Genomic DNA, 26399 nt, shown 5'->3' with positions numbered 1-26399 from the left:
GCTGTATTTGGATTAGAGGACTACAACCGCGGAGTCATGGCAACAGGTCATGAGCAGCTGCACACAGTGGAACTCCGGATGGGTTGAAGGGTCACACTAGGAAAATGCGTTAAGGGTGTGAATGTGTTGTGCTGTTCATCATTTACGTTCTAAACATTGACATTACTAATCAAAATACTAGAAATATGCTCGTCTGTATAGGCTTAGTAACAGCGCTTAGTATGGTAAACTGTTGTTAGTGCAGTATCTACTTTTGAGTAGAGCATACATCATTGTGTAGAGTTATCTAGCCAGACAGAAGATACTGTAATTATTTTTATTGATACCTAAGTTACGTTTTGGTCCTGGATTAAAATGCCCTGAATCATTTCCCGAAATAAAATGTGATTGGCAGCATAAAACTAGCTGATGTAGTTATTGAGGGACCAGAGATGCATGGCTTTATGACCTTAATAGATGTTTAATTGAGACTCTTGTAAATTTAAGATAAAGACAGTGTAGCCTTTGTGAGCGAAAGAGGACTCTTTTATTGATTTTTATTGGCTGATTTTTCCAGGTGTGTATCAAAGTGACCATTATCAACTTCACTGTGACCAAGTCAGGACTAGAGGACCAGCTTCTCAGGTAAACTTTAGATACCTTAACTGTGGTATGATATCTTTAACCAGCAGTTTTACAAAGAGGTTGGTGTTTTATGTTAATCTCCATATAATCTCCATCAAAAGCTTAGAAAGAGTGAAAACTAATCATGCTTAAGCACCAGGATCAGCATCTTTGTGTTAAAAGTATTCATTTGCAAATGTGCATTTGGCGTTAAGAGACTGTAGCTCACAGTTTTGTTGTATTTATCCTTTAGCCCTTTATTAGTGGTCAATTTCTGCCCAAAAAGCTATACTTGGCTGGATTTTCTTTGAGGGGTAGGTCACTCTCAACCACAGCACCACTGCTGTGTCTGAAACACCAGCACCATATCAGTGTCTCTGCTGTGCTTAGAATAACGAATAAGGTTGTTACAGTACACTTTACATTGTGAACCTATAAGTGTATACAGTATAATATATATATATATATATATATATATATATATATATATGAATAGTATAATGGCCAGTGAGTGGAAATACAAAGTAGGTGTTACTAATAATGTGGCCAGTGAGTGGAAATACAAGGAAGGTGTCTCTAATAAAGTGGCCAGTGGGTGGAAATACAAGGAAGGTGTTTCTAATAAAGTGGCCAGTGGGTGGAAATACAAGGAAGCTGTCTCTAATAAAGTGGCCAGTGGGTGGAAATACAAGGAAGGTGTTTCTAATAAAGTGGCCAGTGAGTGGAAATACAAGGAAGGTGTTTCTAATAAAGTGGCCAGTGAGTGGAGGTACAAGGAAGGTGTTTCTAATAAAGTGGCCAGTGAGTGGAGGTACAAGGAAGGTGTTTCTAATAAAGTGGCCAGTGAGTGGAGGTACAAGGAAGGTGTCTCTAATAAAGTGGCCAGTGGGTGGAAATACAAGGAAGGTGTTTCTAATAAAGTGGCCAGTACATGCAGTTATTATGAAAACAGATTGTTAGCTGTATTTTAGCTTTATTTTGGTTGTTCTTGTTGGTGCTGTTGTTACCACTGTTTGTAATGTAGTGGTTGTTGTTTGACTGGTCATTGTTGGGGTCTCTGCAGTGACGTGGTGCGGTTGGAGCGGCCAGATTTGGAAGAACAGAGGAATCAGCTGATTGTGCGCATCAACGCTGACCGTAACCAGCTGAAGGCCATCGAAGAGCGCATTCTCAAACTGCTTTTCACCTCCGAGGGCAACATCCTCGACAACCAGGAGCTCGTCCAGACCCTGCAGGAGTCAAAGGTCAGACACAAGGACTGAGAGGTCAATGGAAGAGAGACTAATGTAGCCTTTTTTTTTAAATGCCCTTATCCACTTTAACTCACCACTTGGAGGTGCATCACACCAAAGTTGAGACATTGAGGAGCATATGATTCAAATACCCTTGGTTAAGTTAGCCTCAGATATTTGTATACAGTCTGTAGTCTATAAAACCTCATATAATTCTAATCAAAGCCAAAATAAATAGCTGTTTTGTTTGTTTATGGTCAGCAGTCACGTGTTCATAAAATGTGGTGGTCATTTTTCGTTGAGCAGATGCTTTAAACATTCAGATAGACATTTTCCACATTGGAGTGGGCATTTTTACATTGGATTTAATGAATATTCAGATGACAAATTTTATTTTGACAGCCCCGGTAGGTCCTCCACACTATGCTGATGGGTCCAGTGCACACCTGCTGTGCAGTGTAAACAGATGTTAGAGACACACACACACATGCAGGACCCTACAGCAGTGTGTGTGTGTGTGTGTGTGTGTGTGTGTGTGTGTATGAAAGCAGGGACTGAGATTGCATTTCACTTTGTGTCACCCTCCCGCTGCCCTGACAGAGTGATGCAGGGATGAACAAGGGAGCACAATGGGTGGAGAGTTGGACAGATAGATGGATGGATGGATGAATGGATGGCTTCAGTGATTAATGAAATCTACGGGGTCCAATAAATCTGTTTGTCCATATAGCTTCACTGATTGCCCCAAAACTCCAAAAATTTTTGGATTTGGAAATATTGATTAGGGCTGCCCGATGTTGTTTGTTAATCACAATAAACCAAATCACAATAGCTGACGCTATTAGCATTTTTGCTAGTGGCCACAGACTGCACTCAGCAGAGAAACATTGAAGAGCAAGGTGGCTAATTAGCCAAACTAAATGCTTTAGAGTGACATCACATTACCAAAAAAATAAATAAATAAAATTCTTTAAATGCTTATTATAATATTATAGTAATAAGCCTGCAGTGCGACCTGGGAGTAAATAATTTGCTGTTGTGACGTGACACTGATTTACCTGGTCTTGGCCTTTGCAGTACTCGTCTGCTGAGCCAGAGTCAACCCTTCTGTTTATTTCAGTTCTCATCAAAGTAGTCATTCAGTAAAAGTTACTCATTTGTCAACATTGTCAAAAAAGTAGAAAACTTAAAAGAAAATTACAATTAAGTATAATATTACATTAGCCATTAATGTTACTGACTGTAGCTGTATTTAATGTGCCCACTCTTTACTCTTTAATTGACGTAAACATAACCTAAAACTCACGTTATGCCACGTTCTTTTTTTCAAACATCAAATCACTTTAGTAGAAAATATGAATATACATCATCTAGAAAATGAAAAACAGTCAAGTAGTTTAATGTAGTTTGTGTCAGCGTCACATTATGTTTGTTATCTGAAACGACCAGTGAGTGTTTGTTGAGTTTTATGTGTTGATAATTGTAAATGTATTTTGCTTCACAACACCTTCTCTGCCATGTATGGCCCAAAATTTACATTTTAATCTTAAAACTATTTTAAAACAATGTCACAAGCAATGTACTTGTATCTTTTGTTGTGTAATAACTTTCTGTAAGAGAGCTTTTACAGGCATTAAACTCTTCAGACATCTGGTTCCTGTCACCACCACTCATACAATTCTGACAGATTCTCCAGAACGGAACATTTCACACCAGTCCACTCTGCGTGACTCTGCTCTTCCACAGTCTAACACTTTTGACCATCACCAACACAACCTTCAGTGTCTCTCTCCCCCTCTTCTATTATAAACTCTGGTGAAGTGCTATTACATCTACCTACAGTGACCACTGACTCACCACCTCCTTCACGCTTTCCATCACTGACTCCCTGACACACCAGAAGGCCAACATTCGCAGCTGACCAGTGAAGAAGTAGCTGAGGAAACTCAAAAAGAATAAGTCTGCAGGACCAGATGTCACTGAGCCAGATAGAATCCTCCAGTGCATCTGCAGTCTGAGCAGTAGGCCGGAGAAGGTCCCAGTTATGTGGAAGACATCTTGCATGGTCCAGGTCCCCAAGAAAGTGCAACCTAAAGTCTTCAATGACTTTGCACCAGTGGCCCTGGCATCACAAGTAATGAAGACCCTTGAGAAGTTGGCATTAGCTCACCTTTGACCACTGGTCAGAACATCCATGAACCCAGTGCAGTTTGCCTATCAGGGTACTTTCTGTTTGGTCTGTAGACCAGTCAGGAGGGTGAATACAGGACCCTGGTGAAGGGCTTTGTTGTGTAGTGTAGAAGGAACCAGCCGGTGATGGACATTGTTGTCCACTAAAAGAGGGAGAGACAAATATATGGTCATTTCTGTATGTAGTCCTATGTAAAATAAATGGAGAGCAAACAGCTTGTGCCAATCGAATGCTGGAGTGCACATATCTGGACATGTTCGTGGCCAACTTCATTCTCTTATGACAGCCATTGGGTAGGCTAAACTGTGAAGGCTTGCTATAGAGAGATGGAGAACTGTGCCATTACAGCAGGCTTTGTTGGGGCATTTTCACTACTTTTGAGGGTCATGGTGAAGGGAAGGTCTCTGTGTTTGTAATGAGCTGGTCTAGAAAAATGTCCAGGGCTAAATTGAGCAGTCCTGCAATGGAACCAGCTGAACCCCAATGTCAATAAAAGAAAGAAGATGATGGTGAACTGTAGGAGGTTCAACTCACCTCTATTCAGCTCTAATCCAAATATCAGTGCATTGCATTTGCTGGCCTTGTTTATCGAGCAGCATTACATGCCTGCGGAATATCTATTCATTTTCCCTGCTAGCGAATTCATCCATCATTGTTATTGACAATCTAGCGGTTTAATAAGCTTAGGACATGAAAGAAGCAAACATAGCACACACATAACTGAAATAGCCACATGCTGACATGCGTGTATGTCTGGCAGGTGACGTCGGAGGCTATTAAATCTCGTCTGGAGGAGGCGGAGGCTACGGAGCTGATGATAAACACAGCTAGAGAGAAGTACCGGCCCGTGGCCACACGTGGCTCCGTCATGTACTTTGTTATCGCCAGCCTATCTGAGATAGACCCGATGTACCAGTTCTCCCTCAAGTACTTCAAGCAAGTAAGACAGTGCTTATGCAGTTCATCAGATTCTCATTAGATCCTGCAGTTACTAAAGCAATAGTTTATGAAAAAATCTGATTCACGCAATCTTTCCCTCAAAATACAACTGCACTTGTAAAAAGCTGGGACAGTATGTGGAAGGCTAATGAAGATAGAATGCAGTAAAGTCTGTTTGTCCGGTATTAAATAGAAAATGATATAAAAACACAATCATTTATGTTTCACCTTATGAACTTTGTTTTTTGTAAATATATGCTCGTTCCAAATGTGATGCCTGCAACATGTTCCATAAATTTGGGACAAGAGCATTTTTATCACTGTGTTACATCACCTTTATTTTAATAACATCTAATATTCAGTCTACAGACTGGAGACATCAACGGATCCTGTTTTGAGCATGGCTGTCCCTGAAAAAGACGTCATTTAGATGGCAGCATATATTCCTTCAAAATGTGCTCCGTATTAGTGCTGCTTTCACGTATATACATCCTACCCACTAATACCCCCCCCAACATGTCATGATAAACCCTGGATTTTGAACCTTACTCTGATTTATGCTGATTAATTTTTAGCAAAGTGGCGAGCCTCAACCTGTCCTGGCTCATAAAGGGTTATATCTTTCCTGGCAGCTCATTCTGAGCTATAATTGCATCATTGCATGTTTAAGATGTTTACCTTACCTTACATTTACCAGTGTTCTCAGTCTTAAATTGCCCCATCCCCTTTTTGCCCCTGATATTGATCCCAGGTATCAATATTAGACCGTGTATATTATATACATTATATATCAACACAAAACAAAACCTCTCTTTCTGTTTATATTAGCATTTTACATCCTGTCCTAACTGGGTTTCTAGTCAGTCAGCCAAGACGTGGTGTGGTGCACTGGAGCTACAAGGCTAATGTAGCTAATGGAAACTCTTTTGTTTGTGTTTGTATTTCTGTACTTTTCATGTTCTTTCATGGTGCAGTTGTTCAACAGCACTATCGAGACAGCGGAGCAGCAGAGTGATCTGAGTATGCGGCTGCAGGTTCTGCTGGATCAGACGCTCCTCAGCTCCTACACTAACGTGTCCCGCGGCCTCTTTGAACAGCATAAGACCATCTACAGCTTCATGCTGTGTGTGGAGATCATGATGCAGAGAGGAGAAATTACCCAGCAAGAGTGGCTCTACTTCCTCAGAGGAGCTGGAGGCATGGACAAGGTGAGCGTTAGGGCCTGACCAGTATGAACATTTTGTTACCAATACTAATACTGAGCTAAAATGTCAATAATCACAAAAATATTGACCAACATCATTTAATATAGGCAAAAATTGATCAGACTCAAATAGTTTCTCAAATAAAGCAATTAAATAGCATAAATATTATGCCAACAGGCGTCTTACAAAGACCTTTCTTATGAAGAAACAACTTTAAAACAGGTAAATAGCCAACTCACGATGCTGAGTTCTCAGTGAAGTCCCAAGTTTTTATGTCACGGAGCCTTGTTTTAGCCATAGCCCTGCATTTTAGAGCAGGAAGTGAGGCTGCATCCCTGTCCCTCATGACCACATGGTGAGCAGTTTGATCCCACTGCTTTGTGTAAATGTGTCCCAAAGCCTGAAAATCACTTGAACATTGAGTATCCACTACTGAAACGCAGATTTTCTGCAATTAAGCAAACTTTTTGCGTTTTATGAAAGGAAATTGTGATTTTATGTGTGCACATCTGTTTAAAGCAGTGTTTGCTAGTCACGTTCTGGCCAGCATTTTTGAGTTCTGCTCAAAATGAGCTAAAATTGCTACTACCGAAACATTTGCTAATGAGTTGTTATGATTGTTTTGGCAGTGGCAAAATGAGAAGTTCAGTCTTTAGTTTGAATAAGATAAACATCATTAAGGTACAGAGTCAGTTCAAGCAAAAGAACTTTAGTCGGAAGCCCAAGTCAGTTAAAATTCTGTGTTTTCATCTCTGACTTTGAACCAGTTCAGTAAAACGATCCATATATGTTGGATAGCAATAAGTAAAATGTCAGATGTTCTGCGTCAGTGTTATGTTTATGTTCTGAGAGTGTTTTTTTTGTTTCATTCTTGCCTTTTCCTCGACCTCAGTGGCCTAAAGCCTCCAGCTAAACATGCACACATAAACACTCCCACCCACGTCATGAATGAGACGTAATTGTGTTAATTGCAAAATGAAAGCGTGGAGCAGATTGCTATTTTGGCTGCGTCCCTGCAGGGCCTGCGCTCTGTGTTTTCATGAGCATATGTGTGTGACTGTGTGTTGTCACTGGTTCACTTCCTAAAGCGCAGAGTGATACAGTCATCACCCACCCCTGCTCTCGCTTTCTCTCAGCGAAAAAATGACACCAATTCAGCCATCTGTCATTTCCTCCACCACTGAGGAGATTCCCCCATCAGCGCTCTTTAACTAATCATTTGCTTTGGCCTGCTTCATATTTCACTCTCAAGCAGCAATTACACACATCAACATTTTCCGAGCGGCCGCCGTTAATCATAGTCACATTCTCCAGTCAGAGCTGTCTGCATTTTAATTTCATTTAAACAGCATCTCATTTTGACCGTTTGAGCCACCGACCCATCGCTTTTAAAGCCGAGGGAATGTTCCACTTACCGCTGTTCAGCATTGCTGCTGGCAGTGGCAGAATTCGTCTGTCCTGACTCCATTGAGAACAATGGAATGTAGGGTTTGCAGTCGTCTACTGCCAACATGTGAACGCAACACCAGTCCTCAGAGTGAACAGTATGGAAACATTTACCATCAGAATTTTAAGGAAGCACAAAACATATCATGGTATTTAGATTTTCTGACATGTAAACAGTTGAAACAGGCTTAATGAGCCAAAATAGTGGAGGTGGACCAACACTTTGTCCTCCAAGGATTTTTGACCGACAACCAAAAATGTTTTTGGCAATTTTCAGCCAATTTTTCGGTGCAAGAGAAAAAATTGCACAGAAAAAAAACACTTAAACATCACTATGATATCAAAATCAAAGACTTTACAAATAATTTTAATGGTAATAAAAATGAGAAATAGTGCTATTTCATCCTTTCCCTGATAGCAGTGGCCTTTTTCTGCAGTATAATGTGCCCTGCCACACTGCACACATTGTTCAGGAATGTTTTGAGCAACATGACCAAGTCAAATTCCTGAGTTGATTCTCGAATCTCTGAGTCCCAAGTCTGAGTCTGATTCTCGAATCTCTGAGTCCCAAGTCTGAGTCTGATTCTCGAATCTCTGAGTCCCAAGTCTGAGTCTGATTCTCAAATCTCTGAGTCCCAAGTCTGAGTCTGATTCTCGAATCTCTGAGTCCCAAGTCTGAGTCTGATTCTCGATTCTCTGAGTCCCAAGTCTGAGTTGATTCTCGATTCTCTGAGTCCCAAGTCTGAGTCTGATTCTCGATTCTCTGAGACATGAAACCCGATAAATTCTTGAGACACTGAGGCCCAAGCCTGAGTCTTGAGTGTCTAATGCGGAAGTCCAAGCTTAGACTTGAGTATCTGAGGTGCAGATCCGAGTGGAGTATTGAGTCTTTGTGGCATGATTCTGAGTTGTGTATCAGTTCCCTGAGGCACGAGTTTGTGTCATGTCTCACGTCTTTGACTGGATAACTGAGATATTGTCATTTTGCAAACTTCTACTCAAACATTTCCCCTCTCTCTGTCTGTAGGAGTTTTCAGAGAAGCCAAATGTGCCGTGGCTGTCTGATTTTGAGTGGGAGACGTGTTGTGATCTAGAGAACAGACTGCCTTGCTTCAGAGGCATTAAGAAAGACATTGTATCCACACCTATTGCCGTTCAGCTAGGTAAGCCACCCCCTTTCCAATACAGTAATCTGGTCTTTATTTCATGTAAACAGGTCAATGTGGTGTTCCAGCGTGGTTGTAGCCTTGTTAGCTCTAACTTAGCAGCTTTATAAAGGAAAGAAAACGTTTTCATAACATATTGTTTGTTCATGTAACTGAAAACATGGTGTTTAGAATTTCTGTTGCTCTGTTTGTCATGAAATATTCATAAAACGTAAAGTACAGCTGCCATTTTTGAGTGATACAATAAATGCTGCAGGGCGTCTGGAGGTGACTATAAACCCAGAACAGTGGGAGGGCTACCTGAAGGACCTTCCCCCATACTCAGAGAACACGGCTCCCAACCAGCAGCCGAACTGGAACGAGCGTCTCGGAGCCTTCCAGAAACTCATCCTCATCAAGAGCTTCAGTGAGGAGAAGGTAGAGGAAGCGACACTCCTGAAGCTTTTCTGTATATACTGACTCGCCACTTCATTACCTACACTTACACTCGTCTACTTTAGCAGCTCGACTTACCATATAGGTGCACTTTTTAGTCCGACAATTACAGACTGTGATTAATCGAAGTTTAGATACTCAGGACTTTGATTAATCCAGGTTTAGGTACTCGGTGCTGTGATTAATCCAGATGTAGATATTCAGGACTGTGATTAATCCAGTTTTGAATACTCTGGGCTGTGATTAATCCAGTTTTAAATACTCTGGGCTGTGATTAATCCAGTTTTGAATACTCTGGGCTGTGATTAATCCAGTTTTAAATACTCTGGGCTGTGATTAATCCAGTTTTGAATACTCAGGACTGTGATTAATCCAGTTTTAAATACTCAGGACTGTGATTAATCCAGTTTTAAATACTCAGGGCTGTGATTAATCCAGTTTTGAATACTCAGGACTGTGATTAATCCAGTTTTGAATACTCAGGACTGTGATTAATCCAGTTTTAAATACTCAGGGCTGTGATTAATCCAGTTTTGAATACTCAGGACTGTGGTTAATCCAGTTTTAAATACTCAGGGCTGTGATTAATCCAGTTTTGAATACTCAGGACTGTGATTAATCCAGTTTTGAATACTTAGGGCTGTGATTAATCCAGTTGTAAATACTCTGGGCTGTGATTAATCCAGTTTTGAATACTCTGGGCTGTGATTAATCCAGTTTTGAATACTCAGGACTGTGATTAATCCAGTTTTAAATACTCAGGGCTGTGATTAATCCAGTTTTGAATACTCAGGGCTGTGATTAATCCAGTTTTGAATACTCAGGACTGTGATTAATCCAGTTTTGAATACTCTGGGCTGTGATTAATCCAGTTTTGAATACTCTGGGCTGTGATTAATCCAGTTTTAAATACTCAGGGCTGTGATTAATCCAGTTTTGAATACTCAGGACTGTGATTAATCCAGTTTTGAATACTTAGGGCTGTGATTAATCCAGTTTTAAATACTCTGGGCTGTGATTAATCCAGTTTTGAATACTCTGGGCTGTGATTAATCCAGTTTTAAATACTCTGGGCTGTGATTAATCCAGTTTTGAATACTCAGGACTGTGATTAATCCAGTTTTAAATACTCAGGGCTGTGATTAATCCAGTTTTGAATACTCAGGACTGTGATTAATCCAGTTTTGAATACTCAGGACTGTGATTAATCCAGTTTTAAATACTCAGGACTGTGATTAATCCAGTTTTGAATACTTAGGGCTGTGATTAATCCAGTTGTAAATACTCTGGGCTGTGATTAATCCAGTTTTGAATACTCTGGGCTGTGATTAATCCAGTTTTAAATACTCTGGGCTGTGATTAATCCAGTTTTGAATACTCAGGACTGTGATTAATCCAGTTTTAAATACTCAGGGCTGTGATTAATCCAGTTTTGAATACTCAGGACTGTGATTAATCCAGTTTTGAATACTTAGGGCTGTGATTAATCCAGTTTTAAATACTCTGGGCTTTGATTTATCCAGTTTTGAATACTCTGGGCTGTGATTAATCCAGTTTTAAATACTCTGGGCTGTGATTAATCCAGTTTTGAATACTTAGGGCTATGATTAATCCAGATTTTGGATATTCAGGACTGTGATTAATCCAGGTTAGATACTCTAATTTAACAGAACAAGCTAGAAGGGGGCCCTGCTTAAGGCCCTCAGAAAGCCCTTTTCAGCCTGTTCAGATATTACAGTGGCCTGAAATGACCAGAACACTGGCCAGAGCTGTCATACTCTGTTCTAGTGACCCAATGGATAAGCATATGGTGGGCATCTCTGGGGTTTTAGAAAGATCAGGAGCAGAGGAGCTCTTCTACTTCTCTCCTCTAGAACATTATGGCTGCTTAGCTATCAGCATGTACACTCAGTCAGTGCAGCGTGCATTCAAGGTGCCCAGTCTAATGTCTTTCATTATTAAGATGCGGCTATTTTCATGTGTGGAGTCATGTGTGAGTGTATCCATGCAGAATGCAGATACCGCAGCGCATTATTAGGTGCGAGTGTATGTGTGTTTACAGTTCACGTGGGTGTTTTTATGAGTTCATGGCTGTACGGAAGCTCCAGGCCTGATTTTATAGGCCGTCTTGGGAAACAGTCGAACTTACAGCAGAAACTGAATCAATTCCTCTCGTCTCAGAGCAAGTTAGAGAAGGATTTTATCTTGGTGTAAGTGTGAACAAAAACTCCCCCAAAGAGCTATGATTTGATATGCATTAGCACTGTCTGTGTTACCATGATCAATTGTTAACAGCACACATTTCTATGCTGTTAATGCTGTTTTTAACACTGGTTTTCTCTAGTTTGACCCTTCAAACCAACTGTAGTTCCAGGCTGAAGCCCAGCTGCTCATGTGATTTATGAAGCTCTATAGAAACTTGATTACATTTCCAGTTAGAACAGCCATTAAGAGCACGTTATTCCTTTTTTCGGGGATATTTCCGAGGAGGTTAGATATACAAGAATACACTTGCATATGTGCATGGATGAAGAAAGAAAAATAACAGGAGTTTTTTTTTTCTAGAACAGAAGTTCAAGAAATGATTAGATAGATACAAAGAAAATGGAGCTCCTAACAACCACCTGCAACACCTGGTAGACCACCAAAACTGTCCCCATCAGATAAACAGCACTTTCATCGTTGAGAGAGAGGAGAAAATTCAGCTCCACTCTTACTTACAGATCTGAACATCCACAGGTGTTTCTGTCCATCCTTCCACTGAGAAGTTAACACTAAAGGATACTTAGCTTTCAAGAAGCTCTCACTGAGAAAATCAAATCAAATCAAACCAAGAAACTGTTGGTAGTCAGAACAACAGACCTCAACGTCACTGAATGTGTTTGGGATTACTCGGATCATGATAAGACTGATGAAGATGTGAGCAGCGGATAAATGTTCATTTGCATATGTGCTGGTGATTATAGTTTGAGGTGGTAATAGCACAAATATACATTACATTAAATACGCTATACATTACCATGTGTGCAATGGCATGAGATGGCACCAACAAAGAAGCATGAGTTGGTTTATATGGTTTTGTTGACCCTCAGTCTTCCTATCTGTGTATTTCCAGGTTGTGTTTGCAGTGACAGAGTTTGTGATAGTAAGTTTGGGGAAGCAGTTCGTGGAGAATCCCCCAGTGGATCTGGCAACCCTTTACACAGATATGTCTCCCTCCACTCCGCTGGTGTTCATCCTCAGCACCGGCTCCGACCCCATGGGGGCTTTTCAGAGATTTGCCAAGGAGAGGGGTTACCTGGAGAGGCAAGTATACACACACACACATACACACACACACACACACACACACACACACACACACACACACACACACACACACACAAACACACACATTATATATTTTTATTTTCTACTTATTTCACTTAAAACATTTCTATGCTTTAATATATCAAGCATAGTTCTGAATAATATATACATGACCATTTTCCAACTTCTCTTTATCCCTTAAAATCAAACAGGCTTTTTTTGTTACCGTGCCTTTAAGACGAATATACTGTTAAACACTGCGTCCACTCGCTGTCCACTCAATTAGACACTCCTACCTTGTCAGTCCACCTTGTAGATTTAACATCAGGGACAGTAGCTCATCTGCTGCTGCACAGTTTGTGTTGGTCATCCTCTAGTCCTTCATCAGTGGTCACAGGACGCTGTTGGCTGGATATTTTTGGTTGGTGGACTATTCTCAGTCCAGCAGTAACACTGAGGTGTTTAAAAACTCCAGCAGCACTGCTGTTGTCTGATCCACTCAGACCAGCACAACACACACTAACACACTACCACTACTTCAGTGTCACTGCAGTGCTGACAATAATCCATCATCCAAATAATACCTGCTCTGTGGTGGTCCTGTGGGGGGTCCTGACCATTGAAGAACAGGCTAAAAGGGGATAACAGACTATGTAGAGATACAGATGGACTACAATCTGTAATTGTAGAACTACAAAGTGGATTTTTTGAGCAAATTGAAGTTTTTTTTGATGGACTTTTTATTAGCCAACTTGCGCTACTTCCATGGGCTACGATATGCTTGATGTTCATTGGACAGTATTGACAAGTACAACAGTGCCCCCTACTTTAAGTTCCGATTTCACAAACCGATTAGTTTAGAAATTCCACACTCAGTTTGATCCGACACTAATAAGTCTACATTTTCACCCACAAGTAGCTCACAGCCTCTCATGGATTTCCTCAGTTACATCAGACTTTATCCAATGTAGCAACAGCACAAATAAAACGGAATCGAATTAAATGAAAGAAAACCACTGTAGTGGACTCAGCATTCCAGAAGAGGAAATCTTACCAAACTGCAGCCACACACACAAGTATTCACACACATATGTGCAGCTGTCAAAGCAAGTGTGAGCAGTAGCCACTGCGAGAGCTCCTAATGCACTGCATGAAAAGTATAGAGAAGAACCGACGCCCTCCATTCTCTCCTCTCCATCCGCATGTTACGACATACATAAAACATGAAAAGCCACACAGTGCTATAGTGTGGAGTTATACATGGACTACCGCGTAATGCCTGTTCACTATTCAGAGCGTGTTTCAATGGCCCTAAGCACACAGACTTAAATAAAGAATCACTATTTCTTAGAGTTTGAATACAAAGTCCATCACAGACATTCCTGACGGGCCTTGCCTTGTTCTGTTTTTGCTGCAAACTTTGTCATTTAGGGTATTGCTATCGATTTTGTCCATCTTTCTGGCGTAGGCTAGCGGTGTGGGTGTATTTACTTCTCCCCAGCGTGTGTGTTGGGTCTATCTCTGTGTTCGGGCAGCAGTGTGGTCTGTGGTGTATGATGTGTTTTCTCCTCTGCAATGTGTATGTGTGTACAGAGTAGAGTCTATCTCTCTGGGCCAGGGTCAGGGGCCTATAGCGGAGAAGATGATAGCAGAGGCTGTGAAGAATGGTAACTGGATCTTTCTGCAGAACTGCCACCTTGCTGTCTCCTGGATGCTCTCCATGGAGGAAATCATCAAGACCTTCACCGAGCCTGGTGGGTGTTTCTGAGATGCATACACTGCCACTCAAATCACCTTCTAAAATTTAGAAACACTATTTAGAAGTTTAGAACCATGTTCAGAAGTTTAAAATTGTTTTTAAAAGTGTAGCATCATGTTCAAGAGTTTAGAAAAACTCCCCAAAAATTATAATCATGTTCAAAAATGTTGAGAATTGCTGTTAAAAAGTTAATAATTGCAGTTCAGCAGTTTAGAATCTGTTAAAAAAGTTTAAATAAGGTTTAAAAATTTGGAGTGACTCTACAGAAGTTTAGAATTGCTGTTAAAAACATTTAGAATTGCTGTTAACAACAATTCTAAACTTGAAATTTGTTTCTAAACTTTTGAAAAGTGTTTAGAATCACCATTTAAAAGTTAAGAATTGCTATTCAACGTTTAGAACTGCTGTTAAAATGTTAAGTATTGCTGTTTAGAATTGAAGTTTAGAGTTGCTACAGAAAAATGTAGGTTCACATTAAAAAATATTGAGTCACTTTTAAAAAATTCAAAATCACTTTCAAGAATATGGAGTGACATACAAAAGTTTTGAATTGCTGTTTATAGTTTAAGCATCGTTATTCAGATGGTTAGAATCACTGCTCAAAAGTTAGGAATTGCTTTTGAAAAGTTTAGAATAACATTTAAAATGACATTCAATAGTTATTGGCACTATGAAACAATGTACTGCACTGTTGTTGCACAAATGTCTGAGTGTGTAATATCAAGAAAAGAAAAGTCTGAATTTATGAGCAGAAACGCTTGATGATTTATCCCTTTATATGACGTTTTTACACAGTAATAAATTTAACAATAGCAGTCATCAACATTCAATTTTAGCTCAGATTCTGAGTGCTGCTTGGCGACTTTATTTTCACTTGAAAAAGTAAAGAATTTATAAATGTGTTGTTGTTGTGTTGCGATAAATACTACTTACAGCAGCTTTTCCTGCTTTTAAAGCTAGGTAATGTGAAATTCCATTCAAACAAAACAAGATTGCACCATTATTGCCAGTGTTTTGTCAATTCTGTTTGTATTTACTGTTACTTATATTGAGCTACTTCCATGCTTACTAGATTCGAATAATCCAATCGGAAGTATAGCCGAACTTTATGCTAGACTGATTCATAGATTGTCCTTTTCAGTACTCAAATGGTTTGGGATTGGTTGGTTTTGCAGACACTGTTATCCATGAGAACTTCAGACTTTTCCTCAGCTCAATGCCCACCAGTGCTTTCCCCGTCACTGTGCTCCAAAACTCTGTTAAGGTAACACACACACATGCACACACACACATGCACACACACACACACACACACACACACACACACACACACACACCAGTGTAGTGGAACATACAAACTGCTACAGCCATCCAAACTTCCATGTATGAAAGTATGCATTCTTTGAAGATCTTTAGTATGCATGATCTTTGAAGTGTAGTAGACTGAAACTTCAATGAAAGAAACCAGAAGCATATTGAAAGTTAAGTTTGCCAAATCATGTAAATCAGCTTATCTTGCAGAGCTCATAGATCACACACAGCTTTGCTCAGCCCTGTGGTCAGCACAACATTTTTTCAACAGATTCAATCTCAAAATCATCCTCATCCCTTCGGTGGAGGGCGTTTTATCATTAAGGCCTCAGGGAACCTCAATCCATGACTGTTCTGTAATTAGGTTACTGTTGGTCTTGGGGCGCACAGTATCCACAAATGTTGTTCTTTTGAATATTTGGCGAATTTCTTCAAGTATTTTTCCCTTTTCTATGCAGATTGGGTGGTTCTAGTCTTGGATTAAATTTAAGAATTACCCTCACCAACCACAGGGCTGATGTAGCCTGTCCCTTCCACAGCTTTTATCAAAGACACTCTCTTTGAGCGTGAGCGTTCTAGCAAACACAGCTCAATGTAAATCACTGCTAGTGCTAATGTAATATTGAAAATGCTAGCAGACATTAATATATTTGTCAAAGCATATATATATATATAATTTTTTTTGTGCCCTTTCCATCATCACCCATGAGTGCAGGTTATGTGGTGGTGGAATTTCTTACAACTCTTTCAAAAATGTTTCTATATAGAACTATCCAATGTTTAAATGGTTCTTTACATGGTAAATATTCAAGATGACGTTATTCATCAACAGTTACTCAACAGAAACACCCTGTAAACCTAATGACACTCAATAGCATTTAGTTTTATTTGTAGTACAGCATTTTTTAATCTGTTCTAGATTGTTGATCGAGATGTTTAGTGGTGCATCGCAAGCAGGGAAAAATCAATATTGCACAAACTAGTGTCACGTGGGGACTTGGGGGCTTGGTGTCAAGTGCAGGTTTAATGTTGTAAACTCATACTCTTATGCAGGCAGGGTGAAAGCTGAGTAACCACATACTGAACCAGGAACCTCAAAGCAAAAACATCAACCAATACGCAGAAACCAGAATACGGAGCATTACCAGGAAAGCAAAACCAGAAATAAACGGCTTTAGTATCACAGAACAAGACTGCACAGAACAAGGCCTGGACAAGCCGTGTCCTTACCTACAGAGTGGCTGCTAATGAAGATCAGGTGACATTAAACTGTGAACTTCTTACAGAGTGACCTGTGTGGGCGAGGAGGAGAAACGTCAGCAGTGGACCTGACGCCTAGGTCGTCATAATAAACAATCAAAATAAATAAATGAGTTCTGATTTGAGCGTTCTCACTGAGATTGGACGGCCACAAATCGGATTCATATCCAGACTAGGACCACAGATGAAAGTGGCTCAGGTCAGATTTGAAAAGATCCACACAGTTCTGAAAACGTCAGATCTGCGCCACAAAAAAATCCGATTAGTTCCACTTCAGCCTAGTAATGTGAACATAGTTTAAGTTGGGTGTCTTAAGCTGAGCTGTTTTTCACTTTTTGCACTGTACCGAGATTTCTAACCCTCTGCGAATCGGCCATAAACATTAGAGACGGCCTGTGGGAGACTCTTCATGGAAGACTAATCCAGTCCGAGTAGTGCTTTATACTGTGTAGAAATTAAATAAAGAGACGTGCGGAGGTCACAAAAACATTCACATTGGAAATTATAATGCAGGCACATTCCTTCTCGGCCCCGGTCTGCGGTTTATAATGAAACAGTGACAGTATCAGATGCTGTCTATGTCACTTTGTTAAGCAGAGCTGTGACAACAGAAAACACATCTCACTGGTGGATGAGAGAGAGAAGAGAGAGCGAGAGAGACATGAAGAGAACGAGACACAGAGAGAAATAGAGAGAGAGAGAGGGAAACATAGAAAGAGTGAGACATGAAGAGAGCAAGACAGTGATTGACAAAGATAGCGAGAGAGAGACAGAGAGGGACATATCAAGAGTGAGTGAGAGAGAGAGAGAGAGTGAGAGAGAGAGAGAGCAATTACCCTCACTCGTTAGCCATTAGAAATCTGGTGGACGTGACGTGTGTGAACTGTATTGATATTTCTGACACATATGCACAAACATCCGCAGCGCTGCAGGCTGAATGATAGCACTTCCCAGAAAAAGACCCTTTCATGTCTCCTTCACTTTTCACCTTCTCTACCCCCTCGCTCTTCAATTGGTTACAGCACTACATACATCTAGTGGGGGGGTGGGGTGGTCCATTGGTCCGTTTAGTGGACACTAAACAGTGAACAGTTTGATATTTTATGTAGTTGTTTAGACTTCTGTGTAATTTTTACCATAAAACACGTTTTCTGTTTTTCCTGGCACTGACTTGATAGCGTTTGATGGCTGTTTTGACTGGAAATTGAATTTACATGAGTTTTGTATATGTAGTGATTTTTTTTGTCTTGTTGCCGAAATCAAGAAAAGAGCTGATCCTGAAAATGTTCTGTCAGATAATAACAGCGACGATGTCACATTATACAAACTCCAAGTTTATACACCTCTCATAGCACAATGGAACAAGTGCTCTAGCAACCACCTGGAACAGCATAGCAACCACCTATCATGCCCCTTGCAACCATGAGATACACTAAAGCAACCACCAAACAGAACCCTAGCCATCACCACAGTAACATCTCAGCAACACTCTAACAGATAGCAACCACCTAACAACCTTGCAATCAATAACCACACATCCTAGATATCACCTGGAAAACCATATGAACCTCGTAGCAACATCTGCGCAATCATCTGATAGCACCTAATAGCAACCACCTGAAACACTATAGAAACCACCTACACACTAACAGGTGTATTTCTACATAAGAAAGGTGCTACACAAATACATGCATCCTTCTAAGATTTATTATCACTGATTAGAGAAATAGTGGAAGATGAGGTAATAATTTGTAAGTTTACATTTACATGTTTTTTGTCCAGATGCATCAACATATTGAACGCATATCAAAAGCAGAGAGAGACGTGTGCTGAAAGCACTGCAATACTACAGTTAGCTTAAGCACATTAGATCATGAAAGAAAAACTGCTGAAGGAACCAATACATACTACTAACTCTTCAAATCAATACATTCATGTTTGTTCATGTTTTCATTTTCAGTTTATTCATTTTGGCTGATGAAAAGCATCACTGACTGTCTTTCCTTTCAATATGACAGATATTACCACGAATGACCAGATACCAGAAGCCATTGGCGCCTGTGGAAATGCTAATACGCTCTAATATAACACTCTAAAGAACATCCTCACTGCACTAAAACCAATATGTACATACATTTTCTCTAATGGGCCTGTGCTAATATATTGCTAGGTGACTAATGAGCCTCCTAAAGGGCTTCGTGCCAACGTGCGACGGGCCTTCACTGAGATCAGCAGCACCTTCTTCGAGGAGCACATCCTGGGTAGGAAGTGGAGGAAGATTATCTTCGGACTCTGCTTCTTCCACGCCATCATACAGGTGGGAGTGTATTGGTTTGTTTTATTTTATGTTATTTATCTGTTTAGGCATGTTTAATTGAAATTGAGAGATGGCCGTTCTTATTCATTTATTTCATTTTGTTAATTAGTCTATTAACTTTTCTTCTATTGCTGTTTTTATTGCGATAATTTTATCTATTTCATTTTGTTAATTAGTCTATTAACTTTTCTTCTATTGCTGTTTTTATTGCGATTATTTTATCTATTTCATTTTTGTTAATTTTCTGGGTGCTCCTTTTAAACCCACACATGATCTCCTCTTCTGTATAAGATGCAAGTACAGTGTAGTACAGCTTGTTTTGAACAATGCAGGCATTGCAGGCTCTCTCTGTCTTTCTGTCTCTCTCTCTCTCTATGTGTCTCTCTCTTGGTCTCTCTGTCTCTCTCTCACTCTCTCTATGTGTCTCTCTCTTGGTCTCTCTGTCTCTCTCTCTCACTCTCTATGTGTCTCTCTCTTGGTCTCTCTGTCTCTCTCTCACTCTCTATGTGTCTCTCTCTTGGTCTCTCTGTCTCTCTCTCTCACTCTCTATGTGTCTCTCTCTTGGTCTCTCTGTCTCTCTCTCACTCTCTCTATGTGTCTCTCTCTTGGTCTCTCTGTCTCTCTCTCTCACTCTCTATGTGTCTCTCTCTTGGTCTCTCTGTCTCTCTCACTCTCTCTATGTGTCTCTCTCTTGGTCTCTCTGTCTCTCTCTCTCACTCTCTATGTGTCTCTCTCTTGGTCTCTCTGTCTCTCTCTCACTCTCTATGTGTCTCTCTCTTGGTCTCTCTGTCTCTCACTCTCTCTATGTGTCTCTCTCTTGGTCTCTCTGTCTCTCTCTCACTCTCTCTATGTGTCTCTCTCTTGCGCTCTCTCTCTCTCTCTCTCTCTCTCTCTCTTGTTCTATCTGTGTCTCCATCTGTGTTCTCTCTATGTCTACTCCCTTTCTCTCTCTGTCTCTCTCGCTCTCTTCATGTGCCGATGAACATGTCTTGCTCTCTCTATGTCACTCTCTGTCTCTCTCTCACTCTCTCTGTGTGTCTCTCTCTTGGTCTCTCTGTCTCTCTCTCACTCTCTCTATGTGTCTCTCTCTTGGTCTCTCTGTCTCTCTCTCACTCTCTATGTGTCTCTCTCTTGGTCTCTCTGTCTCTCTCTCACTCTCTATGTGTCTCTCTCTTGGTCTCTCTGTCTCTCACTCTCTCTATGTGTCTCTCTCTTGGTCTCTCTGTCTCTCTCTCACTCTCTCTATGTGTCTCTCTCTTGCTCTCTCTCTCTCTCTCTCTCTCTTGTTCTATCTGTGTCTCCATCTGTGTTCTCTCTATGTCTACTCCCTTTCTCTCTCTGTCTCTCTCGCTCTCTTCATGTGCCGATGAACGTGTCTTGCTCTCTCTATGTCACTCTCTGTCTCTCTCTCTCACTCTCTATGTGTCTCTCTCTTGGTCTCTCTGTCTCTCTCTCACTCTCTATGTGTCTCTCTCTTGGTCTCTCTGTCTCTCACTCTCTCTATGTGTCTCTCTCTTGGTCTCTCTGTCTCTCTCTCACTCTCTATGTGTCTCTCTCTTGGTCTCTCTGTCTCTCACTCTCTCTATGTGTCTCTCTCTTGGTCTCTCTGTCTCTCTCTCACTCTCTATGTGTCTCTCTCTTGGTCTCTCTGTCTCTCTCTCACTTTCTTTATCTTACTGTCTTTATCTCTTGATCTCTCTCTGTCTCACACTCTCTATATCTCTTGATCTCTGTCTCTCACTCTCTTTGTCTCTCTCTGTCTCTCTTGCTCTTTTTCTCCTTTTATGTATCTCTGTCTCTCTGTTTCTCTCTCTCTGTCACATTCTTTATTAATGTTTCTCTCTGTCTCTCTCTCTCTGCAGGAGAGGAAGAAGTTTGGGCCTCTGGGCTGGAACATTCGTTATGAGTTCAATGACAGTGACAGGGAGTGCGCTCTGCTCAACCTGAACCTGTACTGCCAGAGCGGTCACATCCCCTGGGATGCTCTCATCTACATTACCGGTGTGTGTGTGTGTGTGTGTGTGAGTGTTTTCTGTCTAAATGCTTGTTTAGGTGAGAATTATTCATGGCATTATTCATTGATCCACACTGTCACTCCCGGCCCTCATCCGTGACTGAAGGAGGAGACTGTGCTCCATACATGCAGGCATGTAGAGATGTTATGCGCAGCAGAGCCGAACTCCAGCGGTCAGTGTGTGTGTGCAGCTGTTTAAAAGACAGTTTAAAGATGGATGAGTGTATTTAAGGGTATGGAAATGCAGCTGTGAGAGAGACAGAGCTGGTTTTCTTTACCTTTGTCTCTTTCTTTGAGGCCATTCAGTCATATCACTGGAGAGCATTGCAAATCGAATGGGACGTGCATATCATTTAAAATGATTTAGCAAGCTGTTTAAAGGTAAATCGGTCTGAGTTATTTGTCAGTTCTCTTTCCCAACACCCTAGAGCTCTACCTATCTCCACACTGGGCTGCCAAGCTGGGTGGGTGAAGGCCAGAAATGCTTCATCCACATCTTTACAAACTGCCACTATCACAACGCTGTTGAACAGGTCAACACATTTACAGGACATTAACAATTCTGTTACTGTTCTTGGACACAGATGGCTGTGGCATCGCTGGGGATAGAACTTATCTTGAAAATATGGCCAATATATGCTTAGACAGTTGTACCAATCTAGAGCATGTGTGCTTTGAATGTTGGATATGCAGCAGTGATTTCCATGTTATTGCAGGTTTAGGCTGAAGTTGAAGTCATGTGCTATGATGTGATGTCAGGATGAAAGCACTGAATTTATACTCAGTGACACTGATGTCTCATTACTGGAAATTACTGGAAAGGTGTCAGTCACTGATGCAACGGACTGAAATGTGTGTGTGTGTGTGTGTGTGTGTGTGTAGGGGAAATTACATATGGAGGGAGAGTAACGGATGCGTGGGATCAGCGATGTTTGCGCACCATCCTCAAAAGCTTCTTCGCGCCTGCAACTCTGGATGAAGGCTACAAGTTCTCTGCATCAGGTACACACACAGTCAGCAAGGACACTTTCAGCATGTGTTCTCTTACAGATTACCAGCTGCTTGATTAAAATTAGGACATCATCTAGAAGACTCATTATATATTGTATAGGATTATTTTATAGCAGTAACATATTCTGGCTATTTTCACTTACTTTTAAATTACAGTTCATTTAGTTCCACACTGAATGATGGAGGTTTTGTCTGCACTGAAATATATTAAAGCCTGACTGAAGGTTGTACTAAGTGTAAGTGTGCCACGCTCGGCTGATCTTTTTAATTTTCTTTCTTGTGCTGAGAGGGAACATGTATAGCTTGAATCCAAGGCTTTTCCTCCTAATGAGATTTTCCATAGAATCTCTAATCTCATTACAGTCTTACACTGTGGAGTATTCTTACCTTCCTTTTTTTAAATTTACTGTAAACATGTAATCCACTTACATGTGCACATCATTTCTATTTCTCTCCTGAACAAGAATGTCTCAAATAAACACTAATGTGTACACATAGATCTTTTCAATCAAGCATTTCAGCATCTTATTATTACTGTGTTAAAGCCTAGGCAAATTTGGCCCAATGACAATTGTGCATTTTGGACAAAATAAATCATACAGACGCATTTTCTGACTACTTTTGATGCCTTGGAGTGAATATTAAGTGAATTAATGAACGGTCAAAAATACGCTCACGAAGGTAAGACTATAGCCTTACGATTTTGGTATAGTCTTACCTTCGTGTGCGTTTTCTGAACGTTCATTAATTCACTTAATATTCACTCCAAGGCATCAAAAGTTGTTGGAAAATGCTTCCGTATGATTGATTTTGTCCAAAATATTCAAATTTCATCAGAAAATTCACATTTGTCATTGAGCCAAATTGGTCCAAAATCGTAAAGCTATAGTCTTACCTTCGTGAACGTTTTTTGACCGTTCATTAATTCACTTAATATTCACTCCAAGGCATCAAAAGTTGTTGGAAAATGCTTCCGTATGATTGATTTTGTCCAAAATATTCAAATTTCATCAGAAATTGCACATTTGACATTGAGCCAAATTGGTCCAAAATCGTAAAGCTATAGTCTTACCTTCGTGAACGTTTTTTGACCGTTCATTAATTCACTTAATATTCACTCCAAGGCATCAAAAGTAGTCAGAAAATGCTTTTCTATGATTGATTTTGTACAAAATATTTACATTTCATCAGAAATTGCACATTTGTCATTGAGCCAAATTGGCCAAAAATCGTAAGTCTTACCTTCGTGTGCGTTTTTTGACCGTTCATTAATTCACTTAATGTTCACTCTAAGGCATCAAAAGTACTCAGAAAATGCATCTGTATGATTTATTTTGTCCAAACTATTCAAATTTCATCAGAAAATGCACATTTGACATTGAGTCAAATTGGACAAAAATCGTAAGGCTATAGTCTTACCTTCGTGTGCGTTTTTTGACCATTCATTAATTCACTTAATGTTCACTCTAAGGCATCAAATGTAGTCAGAAAATGCTTATGTATGATTTATTTTGTCCAAAATATTCAAATTTCATCAGAATATTCACATTTGTCATTGAACCAAATTGGACAAAAATCGTAAGGCTATAGTCTTACCTTCGTGAGCGTTTTTTGACCGTTCATTAATTCACTTAACATTCACTCCAAGGCATCAAAAGTACTCAGAAAATGCTTCTGTATGATTTATTTTGTCCAAAATATTCAAATTTCATCAGAAATTGCACATTTGACATTGAGTCAAATTGGTCCAAAATCATAAGGCTATAGCCTTACCTTCGTGAGCGTTTTTTGACCATTCATTAATTCACTTAATATTCACTCCAAGGCATCAAAAGTAGTCAGAAAATGCTTCTGTATGATTTATTTTGTCCAAAATATTCAAATTTCATCAGAAAATGCAAATTTGTCATTGAGCCTAATTGGCCAAAAAACGCAAGGCTATAGTCTTACCTTCGTGTGCGTTTTTCGACCGTTCAATAACTCACTTAATATTCACTCCAAGGCATCAAAAGTAGTCAGAAAATGCTTCTGTATGATTTATTTTGTCCAAAATATTAAAATTTCATCAGAAAATGCACATTTGACATTGAGCCAAATTGGCCAAAAATCGTGAGGCTATAGTCTTACCTTCGTGTGCGTTTTTTGACCGTTCATTAATTCACTTAAAATTCACTCCAAGGCATCAAAAGTTTTTGGAAAATGGTTCCGTATGATTTATTTTGTCCCAAATATTCAAATGACATCAGAAAATGCACATTTGACATTGAGCCAAATTGGTCCAAAATTCGTAAGGCTATAGTCTTACCTTCGTGAGCGTTTTTTGACCGTTCATTAATTCACTTAATATTCACTGCCAGGCATCAAAAGTTGTCAGAAAATGCTTCTGTATGATTTATTTTGTCCAAAATATTCAAATTTCATCAGAAAATGCAAATTTGTCATTGGGCCAAATTTGCCAAAAAACGTAAGCCTATAGTCTTACCTTCGTGTGCGTTTTTTGACCGTTCATTAATTCACTTAATATTCACTCCAAGGCATCAAAAGTAGTCAGAAAATGCTTCTGTATGATTTATTTTGTCCAAAATATTCAAATTTCATCAGAAAATGCAAATTTGTCATTGAGCCTAATTGGCCAAAAAACACAAGGCTATAGTCTTACCTTCGTGTGCGTTTTTCGACCGTTCAATAACTCACTTAATATTCACTCCGAGGCATCAAAAGTTGTTGGAAAATGCTTCCGTATGATTTATTTTGTCCAAAATATTCAAATTTCATCACAAATTGCCCATTTGACATTGAGCCAAATTGATCCAAAATCGTAAGGCTATAGTCTTACCTTCGTCTGTGTTTTTTGACCGTTCATTAATTCACTTAATATTCACTCCAAGGCATCAAAAGTACTCAGAAAATGCGTCTGTATGATTTATTTTGTCCAAAATATTCAAATTTCATCAGAAAATTCACATTTGTCATTGAGCAAAATTGGCCAAAAATCGTAAGGCTATAGTCTTACCTTCGTGAGCGTTTTTTGACCGTTCATTAATTCACTTAATATTCACTCCAAGGCATCAAAAGTACTCAGAAATGCTTCTGTATGATTTATTTTGTCCAAAATACTCAAATTTCATCAGAAATTGCACATTTGACATTGAGTCAAATTGGTCCAAAATCATAAGGCTTACCTTCATGAGCGTTTTTTGACCGTTCATTAATTCACTTAAAATTCACTCCAAGGCATCAAAAGTTGTTGGAAAATTCTTCCGTAGGATTGATTTTGTCCAAAATATTCAAATTTCATCAGAAAATGCAAATTTGTCATTGGGCCAAATTGGCCAGAAAACGTAAGGCTATAGTCTTACCTTCGTGTGCGTTTTTTGACAGTTCATTAATTCACTTAATATTCACTCCAAGGCATCAAAAGTAGTCAGAAAATGCTTCTGTATGATTTATTTTGTCCACAATATTCAAATTTCATCAGAAAATGCACATTTGTCTTTGGGCCTAATTGGCCAAACAACGTACGGCTATAGTCTTACCTTCGTGAGCGTTTTTTGACCGTTCATTAATTCACTTAATATTCACTCCAAGGCATCAAAAGTACTCAGAAAATGCTTCTGTATGATTTATTTTGTCCAAAATACTCAAATTTCATCAGAAATTGCACATTTGACATTGAGTCAAATTGGTCCAAAATCATAAGGCTATAGTCTTACCTTCATGAGCGTTTTTTGACCGTTCATTAATTCACTTAATATTCACTCCAAGGCATCAAAAGTTGTTGGAAAATTCTTCCGTAGGATTGATTTTGTCCAAAATATTCAAATTTCATCAGAAAATGCAAATTTGTCATTGGGCCAAATTGGCCAGAAAACATAAGGCTATAGTCTTACCTTCGTGAGCGTTTTTTGACCGTTCATTAATTCACTTAATATTCACTCCAAGGCATCAAAAGTAGTCAGAAAATGCTTCTCTATGATTTATTTTGTCCAAAATATTCAAATTTCATCAGAAATTGCACATTTGACATTGAGCCTAATTGGCCAAAAAACGTAAGGCTATAGTCTTACCTTCGTGTGCGTTTTTTGACCATTCATTAATTCACTTAATATTCACTCCAAGGCATCAAAAGTAGTCAGAAAATGCTTCTCTATGATTTATTTTGTCCCAAATATTCAAATTTCATCAGAAATTGCACATTTGA

At 39.7% G+C, this 26399-nt stretch overlaps 1 protein-coding gene across 1 annotated transcript in view; it reads left to right on the top strand.

Annotated features, from left to right (window-relative positions):
* The window catches only part of dnah6 (dynein, axonemal, heavy chain 6), a 158021-nt gene that overhangs the window by 111048 nt on the left and 20574 nt on the right, over window positions 1–26399 (top strand). Inside the window, exons 59-70 of the mRNA XM_037532616.1 lie at window positions 557–624; window positions 1667–1847; window positions 4787–4966; window positions 5940–6173; window positions 8644–8779; window positions 9039–9199; window positions 12333–12523; window positions 14120–14280; window positions 15461–15549; window positions 19027–19173; window positions 21036–21174; window positions 22070–22189. Coding sequence (XP_037388513.1) covers window positions 557–624; window positions 1667–1847; window positions 4787–4966; window positions 5940–6173; window positions 8644–8779; window positions 9039–9199; window positions 12333–12523; window positions 14120–14280; window positions 15461–15549; window positions 19027–19173; window positions 21036–21174; window positions 22070–22189 — 1807 coding nt within the window. The remainder of the gene's footprint in view (window positions 1–556; window positions 625–1666; window positions 1848–4786; window positions 4967–5939; window positions 6174–8643; window positions 8780–9038; window positions 9200–12332; window positions 12524–14119; window positions 14281–15460; window positions 15550–19026; window positions 19174–21035; window positions 21175–22069; window positions 22190–26399) is intronic.

The sequence above is a fragment of the Pygocentrus nattereri genome, chromosome 22 (genome assembly GCF_015220715.1).
Source record: "Pygocentrus nattereri isolate fPygNat1 chromosome 22, fPygNat1.pri, whole genome shotgun sequence".
NCBI classification, from domain to species: Eukaryota; Metazoa; Chordata; class Actinopteri; order Characiformes; family Serrasalmidae; genus Pygocentrus; species Pygocentrus nattereri.
This window is presented reverse-complemented; position numbering and strand designations above follow the sequence as displayed.